This window comes from Pagrus major, chromosome 22, assembly GCF_040436345.1.
Source record: "Pagrus major chromosome 22, Pma_NU_1.0".
Taxonomy (NCBI): domain Eukaryota; kingdom Metazoa; phylum Chordata; class Actinopteri; order Spariformes; family Sparidae; genus Pagrus; species Pagrus major.
This window is the reverse complement of record NC_133236.1, coordinates 12,422,039-12,440,080: the sequence shown is the minus strand read 5'-3', so window position 1 is coordinate 12,440,080 and position 18,042 is coordinate 12,422,039. Positions and strand designations below refer to the sequence as shown.

Below are 18,042 nucleotides of genomic sequence, written 5' to 3'. Positions count from 1 at the left end.
CTGACTGAAGAGAAAAGATACACACAGTGAGATTTATGACCCACAGCTCATTAGGGGTCACTGACTTGTTTGATGAACATGAAAATAATGTTAATTATGTGATAATAATCAGATCCAAACCACATCAGTCTTTTGGATGAATGGTGTTCAATGTCAACAGCATAGAGTTCCAGAAATTCAAAATTCAGAATTTAGATATAAACACTCTTTATGGATTTGGGTAAGACACATAGTGAGGTTCAGGGTTATGAAATGCATTCAGCCAGTGAGGGTCCGACAGGTGTACAGGACAGTTATAGAAATCTAAATATGAGTGTTTGTTTGCGTTGGTGCCCTCTAGTGCTGTGACCCAGTTGTGAATGCTCTGACTGTTTCTGTTGCACTTTTCAAGCCACAGCACAGTCAGAGACACACATTATGTGCATGTACACACACACTCGCACACAAATGTAGGTCCAAGCTAAACAAACAGAAGGAAATCCTCGTGGTGTGAGCTCTGTGGCTGTCTCCAGACCAGCGTTATGTGATTTGTTTCTTCCGCCAACAGAGTTGGACAGCGGTTGTGTTTTTGCCACATTTCATTTGTCTGCTTGCCTTTTAGCAGGATATTAAAAAAGGAAAAAAAGCTCTGATGTGCATAAAGCATTGCAGAAAGGTCTATCACAGGGTGAGAAAGAACCATTTAATCTTTTATATAAACTACACAAGGAGTGTATGTGGAAGTGGCTGCTGCATCAGAAGAGGTCAACCTTCATTATTACAAACCATATTGAAGTTCTGGTGGAGACAAACTGTGACTGCTCCGACAATTTTTCCAAAACATGCTACAGGGTTTGAACGTCATCCCAAATGGAAATGGTTACTCAACAAATACAGAGCTGATAGCCACAAAGTGAATCCATCCATTCACACATCCTTTTTCCACCATTTATCCATGTTGCATTGGCAGCAGAAAGCAAAGTGGTCCACATAGCCACGTCCTCCAACCCTTCAAGGGAGGTCCTGAGGTGTTCACAGGCCAGTGTGTTCTCAAGCCTGCCCCTGGGTCTCCTCCCAGTACGATCCTGAAGGAATCCTGATCAGATGCCCAGGAAAAACCTCAACTAAGTCCTTTCAACACAAGAAAACAGCTGTTTTTCCCTAAGCTCCACATCCTGTCCGTCAAACTTAGAGAGATTTCAGTACACTTGGCTCAAATCACATGGGAAGGATGGCAGAGTTGGGAAAGATTATCTTGCTGACTATGAGGCATCCATGTTTGTACAGCTTTACAGAACTGCTGTATTATTAAGCACCACGTCAGCTACATGCAAGCTTTCAGAAAAGTTTCCCAGTCGTCATTACGACCTAGTTGATTTGGAAACAAAATCAAAACCAGTATTAGAGTAACGTCCACATCACTATGGACACAGCTCAAATCTTCCAGTTGAACTCCTGTACAAAAGTGTACCCTTCAGATAATTCCCCAAAGTTCTTATAGAGCCGGGCCAATATCAGAACGATATCAGAGATATATTGGTAACAGCCTATATGTTTTCCAATATGATGCAATAACAGAACTTTTTTTATATACAGAACATAATGATGAAAAAAATGCTTGGGGTAATTAATAATCATAACATTTAAAGTTTAGTGTTTCAGTGCACTAATGTCATTTTAGACATTCAAATGAACTGTTATAGAGCTCTGCAGTGATGACACGTTTTTGTAGGCTGACCCTGAAGTTAGCATCGCCCAGGGTCCCTTGACAGACGGGGATTTGGGATTTTTCCATTGGATTTTGGATTAATGCAGATTATTGTGGCAAAGAAAGCTTCTGTCATTGACACATTTTGTCCAGCATGATCATTATCACAGATGACACCATTTTTATGATTTTTGAAGTGAAAAGCTAATATTAGGCTGTAAACGGACTACATCACGGTCACATGACTTCAACATCACCACCACTAAGCATCTTACAACACAATACTATCAGACTTTACTGTAAATTGATCAAGATGCTTAAATTGATCAAGATGCTTAAATTGATCAATTTACAGTAGTCTGCAACTAAAGTAGAGGAGTCTTTGTGCAGCGTGATGACGTTTAATGTCCCAGACAACTTCTGTAGTCTAATTTAGTCTCTTGTTAGCACCTGACATTTTAAAGACATGCCTTTGAATTCAAACGTGTGGTATTTACTGACATATTTTATGTAATACAACAAAAAATGAAATTATCTTAAGCTTGTGTAATCACAGACCTTACTTCAGGCATTTAACCTAAAACAATCAAAAAACCCATTGACTTCAAGACGATAGAACCGGAAGTGTAAAAATGCTAACTTATTTCTGGGTTTAGGACTCTATACTGCAAAATATTCTGCCTCCACTACATATCTTTGTCACAAATAATTGAAAACAGCAAAAAAATGTGTGTGTGTGTGTCGGCATCTGCCATAAAATTCCAGTATCGGTCTGGGTTCCAGTACCTTACGCAGCTGTGATGTAGGCATCTCGAGTATTTAAGCACATATGGATTACGAGAGGTGAAAAATGAAGAGTGCTTTGACAGATATAGTTGTGGCAGGATTCCAACATATCCTCCTTTCAAAATCAGAAGCCGAGCGGGCACATAAATCTGCTGAAAACATTCAGTGGGAGAGGAAACTGTCTCACAAGCCACTTATCTTCACAAGAAGCAATTCAGTCTTAAACACATGGCTGACAGTGTCGTCCAGCAGGTGATGACGCTGCATAATCTTGCGTGCAATTTATGGTGGCATAACTCAATCTTTAAGTAAAAGCAGATCGAATTTCACATTTTATTTGTCAAGACTTTAGCCGACAATGAATCGCAATCAGTTTCTCCCTTTGTGACCAACGGACTATTTACTCTGAGCTGAGCAGAGCACATTTGCTCTTCTAGTTTGGGTTCCTAGTTTCCCACGCTACACATGATGTAAAACAAATATGGCCGCCATATGAATAAAGTGAAAGGGACCACAGAACAAATAGATAAGACTCATGACAGAGAGATTGTGTCGGACATCTCTGAGGGATAAAATTAAATCTGCAGCAGCCAGGAGTCAGTGGGTGTTAAACTCCCAGAAGCCCCGGCGGCAGATCTGTGAGTGTTTGACAAAGTCGTTAAAAAGCGCTCAGTCTGGACTTTCTCATTATAGGGGGGGGTGGAGGGGTCAGGTTGACATTTAGACTGGCAGGAACCATTATGGCTGCTAGGAGATCCCAGTAAACCCTCCGTACTCCTGCATATGTGTTTGTGAGGTGAGTTATCTTCTAATTACACTTAAGTTTGGCTGCTTTTAACAGCTTATCACCACTCAGTTGGGCTCTGTTAGTCAACGCCAACAGAGGATGGTGGGAAAGCAAAGAGTCACCCTCGGTCTGTGCAACTGTGGACAAAATAATAGAAGCATCACATCTAAGAAAGACAACCTCATGATAGATGTCAGATCTAAAGCACAAAACAACAAAAACAGGTGAATTCTACTGAGACACTTCCAAATCCTCCAGGAGCAGCAGAACTGACCCAACCCAAATGTCAGCATCAATGTCAGCGATGTACGTTACTGCAAACCACAGATATGCTGAAACTTTCTGCTTCTTTGTGTTCAATTTTACACATTTTTGCCACACCTCCAGCAATGAAAGTCATATAAATGAAGTCTAAACGTGACATAATAGCTGTTGAAGAACTGTTGATATGATAAGCATGAAACCTGCCAGTCCCCATCAGAGAAACGACAAGAGAGAAAGCAGCTTCTTACGACCCATATTTACATTACTTGCCAGGCGGCGACCTCTAGTGGCTGTGGTAATAATTACAGCTGCAAAGGAGGAAGTGAGGAGAAGTAGTTCAAAGAGCAGAAAGTCTATATAGAGAGGAGGTCGTGGATGGATGGTCAGGTTGAACAAGCACAGGACTTTCATCCAGTAGACCTCACTTTGTGTCCCGCATGCCCACATTAGGTGATTTTAAGGCAGTAATCATCATTTTTTCTCGGCAAAATCCACCAAGTGCAGAATTTTTATGTATGCTTTAATACATCTGGAGGGGATCATTAAATACTATTTTGAAGCCATGTCTGAACTGACCTTTTTGGTGGAAAATTTAGCATTACATCTTTTTTTTAGCTGCATTCAAATTCCTACCAAAGTACAACGCACTACAAGGAACTTTTAACTGGTTATGAAAGTCTCACGTTATACTGATGCCTCTATATGACCGACCTGAGCAGACAAGACCATCAGCAATAACATTGGCTATTTCTACATAGCTATACCTAATGTCTGTCAACAGGTCAGATTCTAACTCTTCCGGGTCAGATAAGTAGCCTAATAAGATTAAAACGTTTTCTTATGGCCAAGGGTTGATAGGGTTAATGAATTGAGGGGTCTCACAGTCTGAAGAAAGGAGCTGCTCTGTAGTCTGGTGCTACGGCACTAAAGCAAAGTTTAGTTTGTTTTGCTTTGTCCAAAGGTCCTCCAGGATCAACAAAAAAATGAAAGTTCCTTGTAGCAGCTTTAAGTATCAAAAGCAGAAGTACTTGTTCTGCAAAGTCTTAATGTTAATTCTGAGGCATTTACTGCTGTGTCAGATCAAAGTGGAGCTAGTTTTAACATCTTTATTGAGTGCAGTGGTTCCCAATCTCGGGGTCTGACCCTTCCAAAGGGTCACAAGGTAACTCTGAGATGTCGTAGGAAGATTAATGGGGGAGGAGCGAAGAAAACACAAAGTTCTGAAAAACACAAATTTATCTAATCTTTCAAAATAATTTTTCTAATCTTTGCTTTTTTGGGAAATACTGGATAATTTTTCCTCTTTGAGTCTGAAGCAGTTGTTTACATGGAACCGTGTGAGAGGTTAAGAGGGGAAATGTTTCTCTGGTGGAAGTGCTGACAACTCACAGAGACATCTTTAACGTGACAAGGAGCCTCAACCAGACACTGCTGCTTTGTGAGAGGTCACGAGACAGAAAGGTTAGGAACCACTGCTCTAATCTCTCATGGATTGTAATTTATAAATGTATTTGTTATTGTTTTATGTAAAATCCTAATATGAAAAGTATACAGAAACTTTAATTAGTTACTTTCCACAACTGTAGCTGATACATGGAACGAGAGAGAGACAGAACTTGTAGTGTGAGAGACAAAGAGAGAGACTAGTGAAGATTCACTCAGCGAGACAGGAAGTAATTATCTTGTCATGCGTCGTCGCGTCGTGAGATTTGCCCCCAACTGAGCATCCGATTGTCTGCAGGTCAGAGGGAACCAGCCTGTGTGGTCTGTGGCAGAACCACTACTGAAACATGTTAAATGATTCAACAGAGCAAGCAGCTACATACTGTCAGTTTACAAAAACAAATTTAAAAGTCAGTGCACGTCTGATGGGACATATTCAGTCATGTAATCATTAGAAGCAGAGAGCTCAGTTGGAGTCCCCGAAGGCACCATCTCTCTCCAACCATATAGACAAACCTCCCATGTCATCGCTCAATCATCCATGTGCAACATTAACCCATTTCTCTCTGTTAATTATAGGCAGAGATACTTCACCCATGACCGCTGAAAGACAAAGCAACAATTTTCTGCAAATGAGCTCCATTGAACGTGCACTTCCTGTCCTGTTAGTCAGCTATGTATCTGCTGTCATTCAGTCTAATTGCAATAAATAATTCACAGATGTCAAACAGTTTGCCACCTTTAAAGGTCAAAGTGTGACTTGCACTGAACTCAGCAATAAATCATGTGGTGATTTTAGAGCTTAGATGCTGAATAAATGTCTTTAACCTGTTAACTCTCAATGCAAAGAGGCATTAATCACTAAAAAATAAGCTTTTGCAATGTCCCTTTATGAGTAACTTTGCTGATATGCTACTAAGAGCTTACTGATGTGACTTTTTAAATACCAGAGCTCCCTAGTAGGTTATATATTTTGCATTATATATTTTGCATTTCTTCCTTAAAAAGTAATGACAGGTGACACACAGTCCACTGAGGTTCAAAACAGGTGCAAGCACTGCACAATCAAAATAGAAGTTTTAGCATTATAAGTAAAGTTTAAACACTAAGACTGAGATAAAACTAGTAGATACAAGTCCTCCTCTCTCACCTTGTCAGTTGTCAAATGGAAGAAGAAATCACAGCTCCACGTTTCTCATAATTCCCCTGAAGAAGCTGCCTCTTGACGCTGTAACTCCAGACTTTTCTTGCCAGCTGTCAAACTGTCATCCAGCACTGCATCAAATGAATCTCCCAGTCAGAGTGAGACACTGCAGCATGCACACCGCACAGACAGACAGACAGACAGTCAGCAGCTCTGCATGTGAAGCAGACCCAGTTCAGACATTTGCAGTAATATACCCACAGCATCGTCATGTGACCATCACAAAACTCCAGCTGAAGTTTGCTGAGCCTGCCGAGCAGCTGGCGGAGAGCTGAGAAGTGGAGAAAGGTGCTGTGGCTCCACCTGCTCTACGCTGGCGCCCTCTGCTGGCAGCAGAGGGTAAACCAATGGATAGTGTTTTCTTTTTCTCTTTTATTCGATTGCCAGTATAAAATAAATTAATTTAAAAGTGTGATATTTTGGCTCTGATGTCACATGTAATCTACAAAGTAACTAAAGTCATCAAAAAACGAAGAAAGTAAAAAGTACTAGCATTATAGGTCAAAACAGCCACATCAACTACAGTCAACAACAGCAAGGAGATGAAAGATAGAAATTGCCCAGAATCCCTTAAAAAATGGCTGTATTTTGTAAGATGTTAAGTTAACAGAAACTTTATAAACTTTGTGAAACGCTCTATCTGACCAATTCTTAATTATTTGGGCCTTCTTGTAAATTCGGCCTTGATTTAGGAGGTGTTGCAGCCCCCTCATCACCTCTAGTTCACACATCCATGCATACGAGCCTAAAAATAAAACTTGAAAGAAGCAATAAAGGACACTTTCACATGAAGGCAAAGCTTGTGTAGTTGTTTTTCCTATGATGACACATTAAGTACCAATACTGTTTTAATGTGATTTGACTCAACACGATATAATATGTGCATGCACTGTACAGATCCCAATATTTGTGACTGCACCTGAAGGCATCACGAGCAGCTGTGCAGCGGAAGGAGCGAGCCCTGCTGAGTGGGCGGAGCCAGGAACACTTCACGGACTGAACAGGTACAGACAAGGGTCGCCATTAACATTTTAACAGTACCAACCGGACCGGAGCGGAGGTAAATATGACTTATACCTCACCAAAAACACTCAGAAAGCTTGTAAATATGTCAGTGTGTTGTGTTACCTCCAGTCTGTTATGAATGTCTGATGTTGAAAGACAGCTGTTGATGGGTGACTGTAAAGCGTCTGGGCGGGGCCTTCTATCTTCTTATGCACACAGGACGACACGCCAAACTCTAGTCAAAATTGTCATATTTTAACTCGTACATTTACCAGAGCAGGTACCTACCTATTATAACACAGACAAGACGTGTGAGAGACACTGCTTTAATTCGGCAATAGGATGTCTACAAGAACATACCTTATTAAGTCAAAATGTCAACATTTGGAAACAGTTTTTCAGTTTCTGCTCAGCTTTGCTCAGTGCGACTGTATGGCAGTGAAGTTTTGGATGAAGTGATGAATGTGTTAGGCTAACACATTCTCAAAAGACAGATTTTGTGTCTTCATTCGCTATAAGGAGACAAAATCAAGCTGTAATTGTTTGAATTATGAACAGAAAGTGGTCTAAGTCTCCAATCATAGGAGAGAGAATACATCAAGGCCAGATGGCATCATGCTAAACTGAGAAAAGCTGCAGATTAGAGAGCTGAAGTTAGGGCTTTGAACAGTAGCTCTTTCATAAAGGCTTACATTAAGGGATGGAGTAATTCTGCAAGGCACCACAAGATGGTAGAGCTACACCTTTGGTTGCTTGTGGGATAAGTGCAGCCTGCAGCTTAAATATACAGCTTGTGTTTATGGTTTGGTCTAGTTTGGTTCCTTGTACCACATGAGATCAGTACCACATGAACTGTGGGGTCCCCAGGTTTCATTTCCGAGACATGTAGTTGTTTTAAAGAGGGAAAGAAAATTCAATGGAGCTACTGGATGACTGCTGTTTTATGGTTACACAATATTTGTATGAAAATGTTAGTATTCATTTGTTTTCTAATGGAATGTAAATCTGAATGAATGCAACAATATTAAGGCTGTCTTTATAATTTTCTAATTTAAATCTTAGATTGTATTTTTTATTTTAGCAAAGCTGTGTAGTTACTTGTGTTTTTATGCCTGTGTGCCAGTGACTGCGGTGGCCGGAGGCATTGTGTTTTCTCATTTTTGTTTTTGTTTTTCACTTTTTCACAGATGGATAAATTAACAAACTTTTACAGTTTTAAAAAATTAACGATTATCGCAAAACTTTTTTTCCCCACAAAAAAAAAGAAAGTCATAAACACAGGAGATAAAATAGTTTAGATCACTTAGAAAATGGATCACCAGAAGAAAAAAAAGTCTCACTTGCCTCTCAGGGCTTCCATACAGAGGTCACTGTGACTCACAAAACACATTTCCTGAACATACAACCAAAAGGCGGAAATTCCAGTCTTTTTATGACAAAAGAGGTTTTGTTTCCATTCCTCAACGAACGTATCAAGGAACCTATTGTTTTTCTATCGCTACTAAAACTCAGGTAACTCACAAAAAATGTAATTATACCCATGTCTGCACAAGAGATATGACAGAAAAGTAATAAGAAGAACCCTGTCTACCCACTGGTGCGATGGCAGGATATCAAAACTAAAGGCGCAGTCACGTACAAAGACGGATAAACACGACCAAACAAAGTGTTTTTCTCCAAGTTTGGGAGAGTGTTGGTTATTTAAATAAAGCACCCACAGTGATATTAATGCACCGCTTTGTGTTTACAACATCACATTATTTTTCATTCCTGTGAACACACTTGGCATTGTACTTACAATACAGTTTCCGATGTTGTTTATGAAATCAAGTTGCCAAGAAAAACTTACAGTGCTGCCCACACATTCACTTTAACTCGCTGCAGCTACCTTGAAGCTCCATAAAACTGTCAGAGTAGAAGCAGAAGGTGGCAGCAGGAGCAGATAATATGAAAGGTGGAGCGTTACAGAGATTAAAGCACTTCAGTTCAGCTGTTGAATACTTTTAATATACATTTAAAGACATCCATTTGAATTAAACATTAGCCAATAAGTTGCAGTTAAATATAGTAGAGAGTAGTGGGATGTAAAAACCTATCACATAGTCAAGCAAGTGGTACAAAAAGCCAATTTTCCAGCCTGCTTGCTGCTGTATATTACTTTCGTTTACAAGTCACTTTATCCCCCTGCAGATGCAGACTCATTCAGGCCCAGTTTGGGGGCCATATACTTGAAGAAACGGCATCCTAAGGCATAAAATTAAAGTTATTGACAACAGTAAGATTTTCTTTATCCTCAGTTCACCCCGACTCTGAAGAGAAGTCTTCTCAGTGTCTTTGCCACGGAGTAAAGGTCTTCACTCTCTGTATGTCAATTACTCCGCTGGGACCTCGTTACTGCCCTGGCCAATCACGCATCCCCCTTAATTAACACAGGCAATTACATTCCTATATTTATAACCCAATAACTAGACTGGCCCGCTGAAAAGGTCACATCAACAGTTTAGCAGTTTTCGCCCTATAGCGGTGCAGCCCAGGAGGATATGGCTGGGAGGAAAGCCAAATGAACCGGAGGCGTAGAGGCAACTTTTCTTGAAAACGGCAGAACTTTTTTTGACCTCGGAGAGTCGGAGCTGCTTGGTTTCACCTTGCTGTTATGTTCAGCTCCGAGGAATCCCTCAACCGTGCTCAGCTATTTGTCATCATGTTCAGCACGTTGTTGGATTAATCACTGGAAAATTGGCTTATAGTGTGTAAGAAGGTGACACCACATGAGAAGGAAATTTAATCCAAAGCGTCAAATATCAAGAGAAAATGACATTTCCTCCCTTTTTTGAGGGTCTACCACAGACTACAATGTCCTCAGCCCACTGTGCCCGGGGCAAAAACTGCACATGAGCTGCTGCAGAGGGACGGCTGCACGTTCACAGTGACAGAGGCTGAATTACTCTGCTCAGAATCTGGTTCAATGAACTTTAATAATCCCGGTAACACTTTTCAGGGTTATTTTCATCACAGTGCTACTGGTGTTCAGTTGGGTTTTAACAGTATGTGATTTTCATGTTACAATAACCATCTCAGAAAATATCACAGTTTCATGGTATCACTTTGGGGCTTACACAATTATAAGTATCATCATCAGTTACAATGACCATTAAAGATGCAATATGTAAGAAGTGGCCACCTGTCGAATTCATACTCCAAACAAATAGGGGGCAGCATATCCCCAGAGAAACCGCTAACTGCTGCTAACTACCTGCTGTTAGCTAGTAAGTACGGTTAACAGTGCAGCTAGCGGTTGTATTAGCTGACTCTGTCCGGACTGGGATCTCGGTGCATTGGGGGAGTGTTAGTGTTATTTTCTGTCATATTACCTCTGTACGAATTGGCTAAGCTAGCAGGTTAGCATGGTAACTTAAAAAAGATAACTCTGCAACATAGTACAGAGACATCTTTGATATAATGTCAAAACTTTTATTTCTTCACATTCTGTTAATAATTTACACTTATTTCTGATTGTTTTAAACAAAAGTCATGAGGGTTATTTGGTTTAAAATATGCATTATTATAATGTTACTAAAAAGTATATCCTGACAGACAAGCAACTTGATATAATCTTTGGATTATGAACTGTTGTTTGCACAAAACAAGGGAGTAAATACTCGCAATAAAGGGGCAAAACATTTGGCACAACACAATTTTTAGGATTTTTCTCTTTACTGTATGTTTTTGCCTTCTCAGGGTGCTGCTGGGGTGGTTTCAGGGCGATGGACTTGTCAAAGCGAGTGTCACTGTGGTCGGTGGAAGATGTGTTGGAGTGGGTGCAGGAGCAGCTTCCAGCCCACATGAGCACGCTCCAAATGGCCATAATTAAACACGCTATATCAGGTACAACTCAGGCATTAAATTTGGCTTGTTTTATTGGCACGAGTGTCAGATAAGAAGATCCACATTTCAAGAAGATGTTAATTCTTTTGCTAAATAAGATTTCGACTCATTTACACTCGCTTCACATCCAGCCTGTGAATAAATACACAAACACGGGCATCTCCCTTCCAGGCCGTGCATTGCTGAGATTAAAGGATCATCACCTGGAGCTTCTCGGGGTGGAGGCTGAGGAGCAGCAGCAGGAAATCTTGCAGGATCTCCTCCTCCTCAGAGTTCAAGAAGAAATCAATGAACTCAATGACATCTGCGCTGGTGAGAATGCCAAACCACTTTGTCTTCAGGGTGTAGCTCAGCGCCAAACTTAGTCGTAGGAAAGTAGCTGTTTTTACCCCTGCTTCCAAAATGCTGTGTGATGGTGCGGAGCAACCTTCCCATGTAATATGTGTGGACATTCACACCGAGTCATGCAAGAATATACAGGATATTAATGATTCACTGGCTGGTTTCTTCCCCTCACAGTTGAAAATACATGCATATATTAAGTGTACAAAAACAGACATCCTTCATGATTAACATTTAGTTCCTGTGCAGCATGTGTGTCCATTAACAGAAACCTGCTGACATCTTATATTTTTTCTGTTTTTCTCTCCAGAGTGTTTTTCTGAATAACAGGAAATAAATAACCTCAGAAGAAATGCAGCATCCTTTTTTTTTATTTTTCCATCCATTCATTCATCCATGTGAAGGAGCGATGGAAATAACAAGAGAAGGTGAAGAGAGAGAGAAGAATCAATGAAGAATGAAGACAGAAAGAAACCCATTTCCTGTGTGAAATCAGACCTGTGCAGATGGATGAGATTGTTTTTTGTCTGACTGTCTTTTTCTGATACCTTCTGTCCATTAGTCTCTGTCTTCTGTCTTTCTCTATACTGGGTTTGCATCCCATCAGTTTATTAGGACATATTTTTAGCTATGCTAGCTGTGGAGCTTTTGGGATGACATCACAGGACTTTGGTCTAGACTGAAATATCTCAACCGCTATTTGATTATTTGTAACAAACTTTGTACAAACGTTCATGGTCAAATGGCTTCAATGTCGGCACATGCTTTCTACTACACTACACTATAGACACCTTAACTATAAAGTGATAAATCTACAGGTTGGAAAGTCAGAGTTAAAATAGTTATTACATTAAGTCTCCCTGTAAAAACAGACTGGTGAATAGATGTGTCTCCGTGTTCGGGGTGATGGCGTTTAATATCTCTGACAACTTCTGTAGTCTCGTTTAGCCACTTGTTAGCAACCACCCCTCTAAAGAAAAAAACACTACAGTATTTTAAGTTGTACAACAAAAACGTGAAAATCTTTTAAGCTTTTTGTCACCTAATACCAATTCAATAAACCCTTTGACTTCAAGACAAGGGAACCACAATTGCAAAAATACTAACTGACTTTTAGATTTTAGGACTCTTTCTACACTCTGTGTGGTTTTGAGTGAAATGTCTCAACAACTTCTTAATGACCACAAAATGTGTTACTGTTAAATTTTCCTCTGGCACCATCATCAAGTCCTGCGAGACTAAAGTCAGCCTCAGCTGCACCTTAGTGCTGTTTAATAGTTATAATTAGCAAACGTGATAGTGCTGACATGGCAAAAAATTATGGTGAACATGGTTAAAGAATCTCTATGTAACAATTTGTAGCAATTTACACGTAATAATCACTCTTTTATTGGCCAGATGTGAGCAGATGTTCTCGAGTGTCTCGTCTCGGTAGCTAATGTTAGTTTAGAAATGGAGTCCGCTAACGACTACACTAACGACCAGCTTCCAGAAAAACACAGAAGTTCACTGAGCCCCTTTAACTTGCAAAGCATGCGAGCTTGTTGACTATTTCATTGTGAGCATGTTGCCATAATAGTGTTAGCATTTAGCCTGTGGTAGAGTGCATCAGTATTCCCTTATAGTCCAAAGAAGAACACATTTGATTTGATTTGAACTGATTTGATTGTTGAAAGGAAATACTGCTTTGATAACACACTTTCACCATTTTAGCACTTGACGGACAAATCTCAAAATAACAGGCCAAATAATAAAGGCCACTTGTTTGTAGGAAAACAGGGAAATTACAGGAGGATGCAGAACGAAAAAATTCAAGAGTTGCCGAGTTTCCATTTGAACATGTCTGTGTGTCACATTATAAAATCTGGATGGAAACAGTAAAACCTCCTACTGTTCTCTCTCTCACACATGCACTGACTGAACTGAACTTTAAAATCCAACTGGTTGGTTTGAATCTCCTGCTTTTATTTGAAATGTATGACCTTGTATTTTTTGACTGATAATCACAAACAATGCATTGTTTTTTAAAGTGACTGTTGAAGAAATCCTTTTCTGGTTTTGCTTTTTTTTTTTGGTTGCAGCTGAAAGAATCATAACTTGTGGATGTCCTTAATGCGTGATCCTTAACGTTTCCTTTTTAAAAATGTCCTATTTCCTTTATTTATGACGTTGGCCTCATTTTAATGTGAATTATAGGCATCAGTACTACTGCACATTTGTATTACTTAAAGGTCGCGTCTGTTTCTGAGCATTTTTTCATGGCAGTGCTACAGCACGGTTGGTGGAATTAAAAAACTGCTGCTTTGGCAACACAACCCTGCCTGCTGAGTTTCATTTTAATCTCTTTGGCAGAGACTCTCCTCAGACTTCAGTTGTTCTCCTCTTGTGTGATCATCAGTCATTTCTCATCTTTCTGCTATTACTGCCACAGCCTCACGCCTCTCACACAGACCCAGTGTCCAACTGCAACTTTAGTTCCTGTTTGGTTTACAACAGACCGCTGTGAAAGATGTCGGACTCTAATTATATAAACGTCATACCAATAAAAACACCTGATACAGACCTGTGTGCAGCCCAGATCAACATGTCAGAAACCTGGTTTTCAGAAATTTACAAAAGAAAAAACAAATGTATTTGCATTTCAAGCCACTGCTGTTATACAAATATGAGGAGTTAAGTAATTCATGGAGATAAGAAATAAGTAGTGCTAATTCTCTTGTCTGGTGCCTTTAAACCAGTGGTTTAAGACATAGTGGCAGAGATTATGTATTTTTTAGGCTAACCCGAGGAAACCATGGTGATGGCAGCATTAACATTTTATTAATGAGGTAATAATTACAACTCACAAATATTTATTTTCTCCTTAACTGAATAAACAAGCTGTTCACAGGGGAAAATAAGGTCCCAGAACACTGTTTGAAGCTACAAAGGTGGCAGGGTCCGCCACATATAAACTAAGTAAAACAGTATGAAACTGAAAACAAACAGTTCCTTATATTTTCTTTTTCTTTATTTTGATTTGGACAATCAGCTTTACCCAGTTAATGTACAGTGTAGAATGTAGTAGCTTATAAGCTTCTAAATAATCTTTTTCCATGCTGTATATTGTATTATCAGCTTGTTTAAGAAATATGTCTTGTGCATCATTTGATTTAGATTTCCTCCAAATTCAACCTTAAATAGTTGATATGCTTGGCAATGTTTGAATCTCCACTTGCATTTATGATAAAGTTTCATTTGTTTGTTCAGCTGCACAGGATGAATATGAAAGGACTGACCTGCTGGTGGGTCAGGGAGAAACAACGAAAAACAAGAAGAAAAACACTTCTACATACCAAAACATCTGTTTGTGCTCTCCAGAAACGTAAATTATTAGAATCATGCTCTCAGACTCTCTATCTCACACGCAGGAATGCAAAGAGGCAGGAGGACAAGAAACAACCTGCCTATGAAAACTTAATATGTGAACCTGGAGTGTGAGTAAGCCCGAGAGCATGTTTACAACGTGTTTCCGGAATATCAAACTTCTTATCGTGACCTTTCCTCTCTTTTTCTTTCTGTGTCTGGGCCTGATAGTGTGTCTGTGTGTGTGTGTGTGTGTGTGTGTGCCTGAGAGTGATTAATACCCCAGGAGATCGTGTGACATTTGATTTGGCAGGGCGTGGCTGGGGAAGCGCTTACTCAGCACCAACGTAAATCCACCTCACTGATAGAGTGAAGGGGGGATGATGAAATACATCACCGACTCTGATGAAATGAGAAGACGCTAAATACACAAATGCAAATTCCGTTTACTTCCTCCTTTTAGAAAATCACACCACAAGAAAGGATTGTATTGACCAGAAGGTAATACAACCTAAAGCTGTGGACTTTAAAACATGTGCATCTGTAATGCAAGTCAAAAACAGAATACTTAATACATTATGTGGTAGAACTGTGGACACCTCAACATTATGAGCTTGTTGAGCAGTATATTTAAAACCACTGACATGAATCTGAATAAGAGGTTGTTAATCGTGTCCTGCGTGAAACCAAAAGTTCTTTATTTTTAACTTTGGTGACTTATGTAGCATTAACGTACTAATCTTAACTCAAACTACGATCTTTTCCTAAACCTAACCAAGTATTTTTGTTGCTTAGACCTGTGCGACTGTGCCCCTTTCACATTAAGGACATATTTATTATTGTAACTTTTAACTGAGGCCACCTGACGTCATCATTTCCTGCATTTACAAAACTCATGAAATTAAGCTTGAAATGTGAAGACATGACACAAGAAATGGCGCTCTGTCTTCACGCCATCCCCTGAGGTCACGTTGCCTGTCCACAAGAATGTGTTTGGAAACTGATGATGGACAAAGAAGCCTGACACACAGTTGGTGTTCCAGTTAATTTTAACAACGTTTGATGTGGTTGAGTTCACGTCTTGTGCTGGACAGTCAATGTTTTTCTACCAAATCCAGAAAAAAAAAAAATTTTGTGCATAATTGTACTGTCATGTTGTAACAGGAAAGTGCTTTCCCCAAAGTGCACCATGCATGCTCTGAATCACTCCACACTGCACCAGATACACCAGAGGGTTGAATTCAGCTTGAAGAGCCACTTGGTCCTGTTTTCTTTCAGACAGACAGACTGAGGGCTTAATCCACATAGAAGCACTGCCATGATATGACAAAAATATGTCTTTTCATCATTCCATCCAACTGACACTGCAGCCGTGATGGCTACCAGGTGTTTTGAGACGGTTTCAAACGGGCCAGTTGAAAGTCAGCAGAGAGCCTCCTCCTCCCTCTCAGTCCTTCAGCGTCTGCCAGCCACCACAGCCTCTCTGTCACTTTCTTGTGATTTATTCATGGCTGCAGCGGGGAAAGACAGATCAATAGTTTCTGAAAGAAAAATGAATACGCGTCAGGCCATGAGGAGGTGAGGAAAACGAGAAGTTCACTGCAAGTTCAGAGGGGATGTGAAAGTTGAAGAGGCCACAGCAGAAATCTGCTGCTCACTTCCCGTCACTGCATCCCTGTTGTTTCTTCCTCAAAACAGCAGTAATGTGAAAAGTAACATTATCAGCTGCACTTGTGACTCCCTGGGAGCGGTAATTTGTCACATCATGCTTCTGTTGCACCTTGAAAAATTGGCTGTTGGCATTCAACTTGCTTTGAAACAGCGGTTGGTTTGTGAGTCTCTGAGAAAGCTGCTGGTGGTGACATGGATTAAGTGAGTGATTTAGCTGCAGTCTTGGCTTGATAGTTTGCAAATGTCAGCTAACGGGACAAGCAGCTATCAGTGTGGACCGAAATCATGCATTGTAAGGTCATTGTTTCATTTACTTTGCTCTTCCTTGTCTTACTGGAAACAGCTTTCAACGTGGTGTTTAAACTCTCAGCGCACATGAACACACCGAAGTCGGAAGAACTACTTCCCAACTTCAACTGGAAATTGGACCATCCAAGGAGCACGTGAACGCACCATCTGTTAGGCATGTAATTAATCATGGATGACGTATATGCATGAAATGTAAATAAACGTAACTACGTAGCATGCTGCAAGTAAAATATTACAGGAAAGACAAAACTTATTTAAATTACATTACAGCTGAAGTATTTTCATTCAAAAAGTCTGTAGTATTTTGATAGCAGCCTATTATATGTTTTTAAATTAACTTATTTCATGTTCCAAAAGTATTTCCAGGATTCTTCTTGAGTTACATAGATATTATTGCATTATTGTTCACAGTGCCGATTTATTATTTCATTTTTGGGGTGTAGTTGAGTTATGTTATATTTCTTCCCTGGGAGACAACTCTCCTGCTGTTCATCTTAGACCTGGCAGAGAAGCACAACACACTAAACTCACACACCATGTATGATATTTGTGCATTTGAATAATAAGTGTGTTAAGCTCACATTTGTACATACATCCACACATCTCAGCACGTGTCCTGTGTATAAAATTGCCTGTGCATGCAAGCATTTTACAGTGCAAGTGAAACTGTCACTTGAGAGCACCCAAACACCACATCACATTTATTAAATTTTCCCCGAGCCTGTGCTTGCTTAAAAATCACTCCCGGCCCACTGCATCCTGTAGGTAACCAAGTGCAGAGCTACAAAATGTGAAACATGGCGTCTGACAAATATGTGCTTTCAAACATATATTTATATGCTGCTTTTGTTCAGTCAAGATGCAGAACGTGTGGGTGGTGGAGTGAGTTTAGAGAGCGAGGTATCAGCTCCTGCAGCAGACCAACCCGCTGTAGAGCTCTTGAGCAAAACAGTGAATTTCTACCTGCTCCAAGAGACTGGATTAGGGTGAGCGGACCTAATTGTGGAAAGGTCATTAAAAATTACAGGTAGCTAAATATTGCTGTGAGCAGGTTTGTGAATGAAGTGTTTTGCCTTTGAATCTCCAGATTCTCCAGAAAGCAGATTTTTGAGTCTGATTCTGAACTCGTCAAATACTGATGCTTTGGGTCAGTTGTCCACCTGACTTACTAACCAACAGCGTCCACCACAGTGTAGGCTCAGACAGCAATGCCAGCAGATATAATGCTGTAATATGTATTAACTTAAAAGATCACTTTAACGTCCCTGTCCTTGTTGTGAAGCTACTCTCAATTTCCCACCAAATCTCCTTCAA

The 18,042-nt window shown here is 40.1% G+C and overlaps 1 protein-coding gene across 1 annotated transcript; it reads left to right on the top strand.

The window, feature by feature from the left end:
* The first annotated feature begins 7,153 nt into the window (after positions 1-7,153).
* Positions 7,154-12,365, top strand: LOC141018376 (sterile alpha motif domain-containing protein 12-like). The gene is made up of 4 exons (XM_073493340.1): positions 7,154-7,231; positions 10,915-11,061; positions 11,233-11,373; positions 11,714-12,365. Exons 2-4 carry the CDS (start codon positions 10,941-10,943, stop codon positions 11,728-11,730), a joined length of 279 nt encoding a protein of 92 aa, XP_073349441.1. The 5' UTR covers positions 7,154-7,231; positions 10,915-10,940; the 3' UTR covers positions 11,731-12,365.
* Positions 12,366-18,042: the final 5,677 nt, after the last annotated feature.

Coding starts and splice junctions, on each gene's coding strand:
- LOC141018376 (XM_073493340.1), top strand. CDS start 10,941: ATGGACTTGTCAAAGCGAGTGTCACTGTGGTCGGTGGAAGATGTGTTG. Junction 11,062..11,232: donor AATTAAACACGCTATATCAG/GTACAACTCAGG, acceptor TCTCCCTTCCAG/GCCGTGCATTGCTGAGATTA.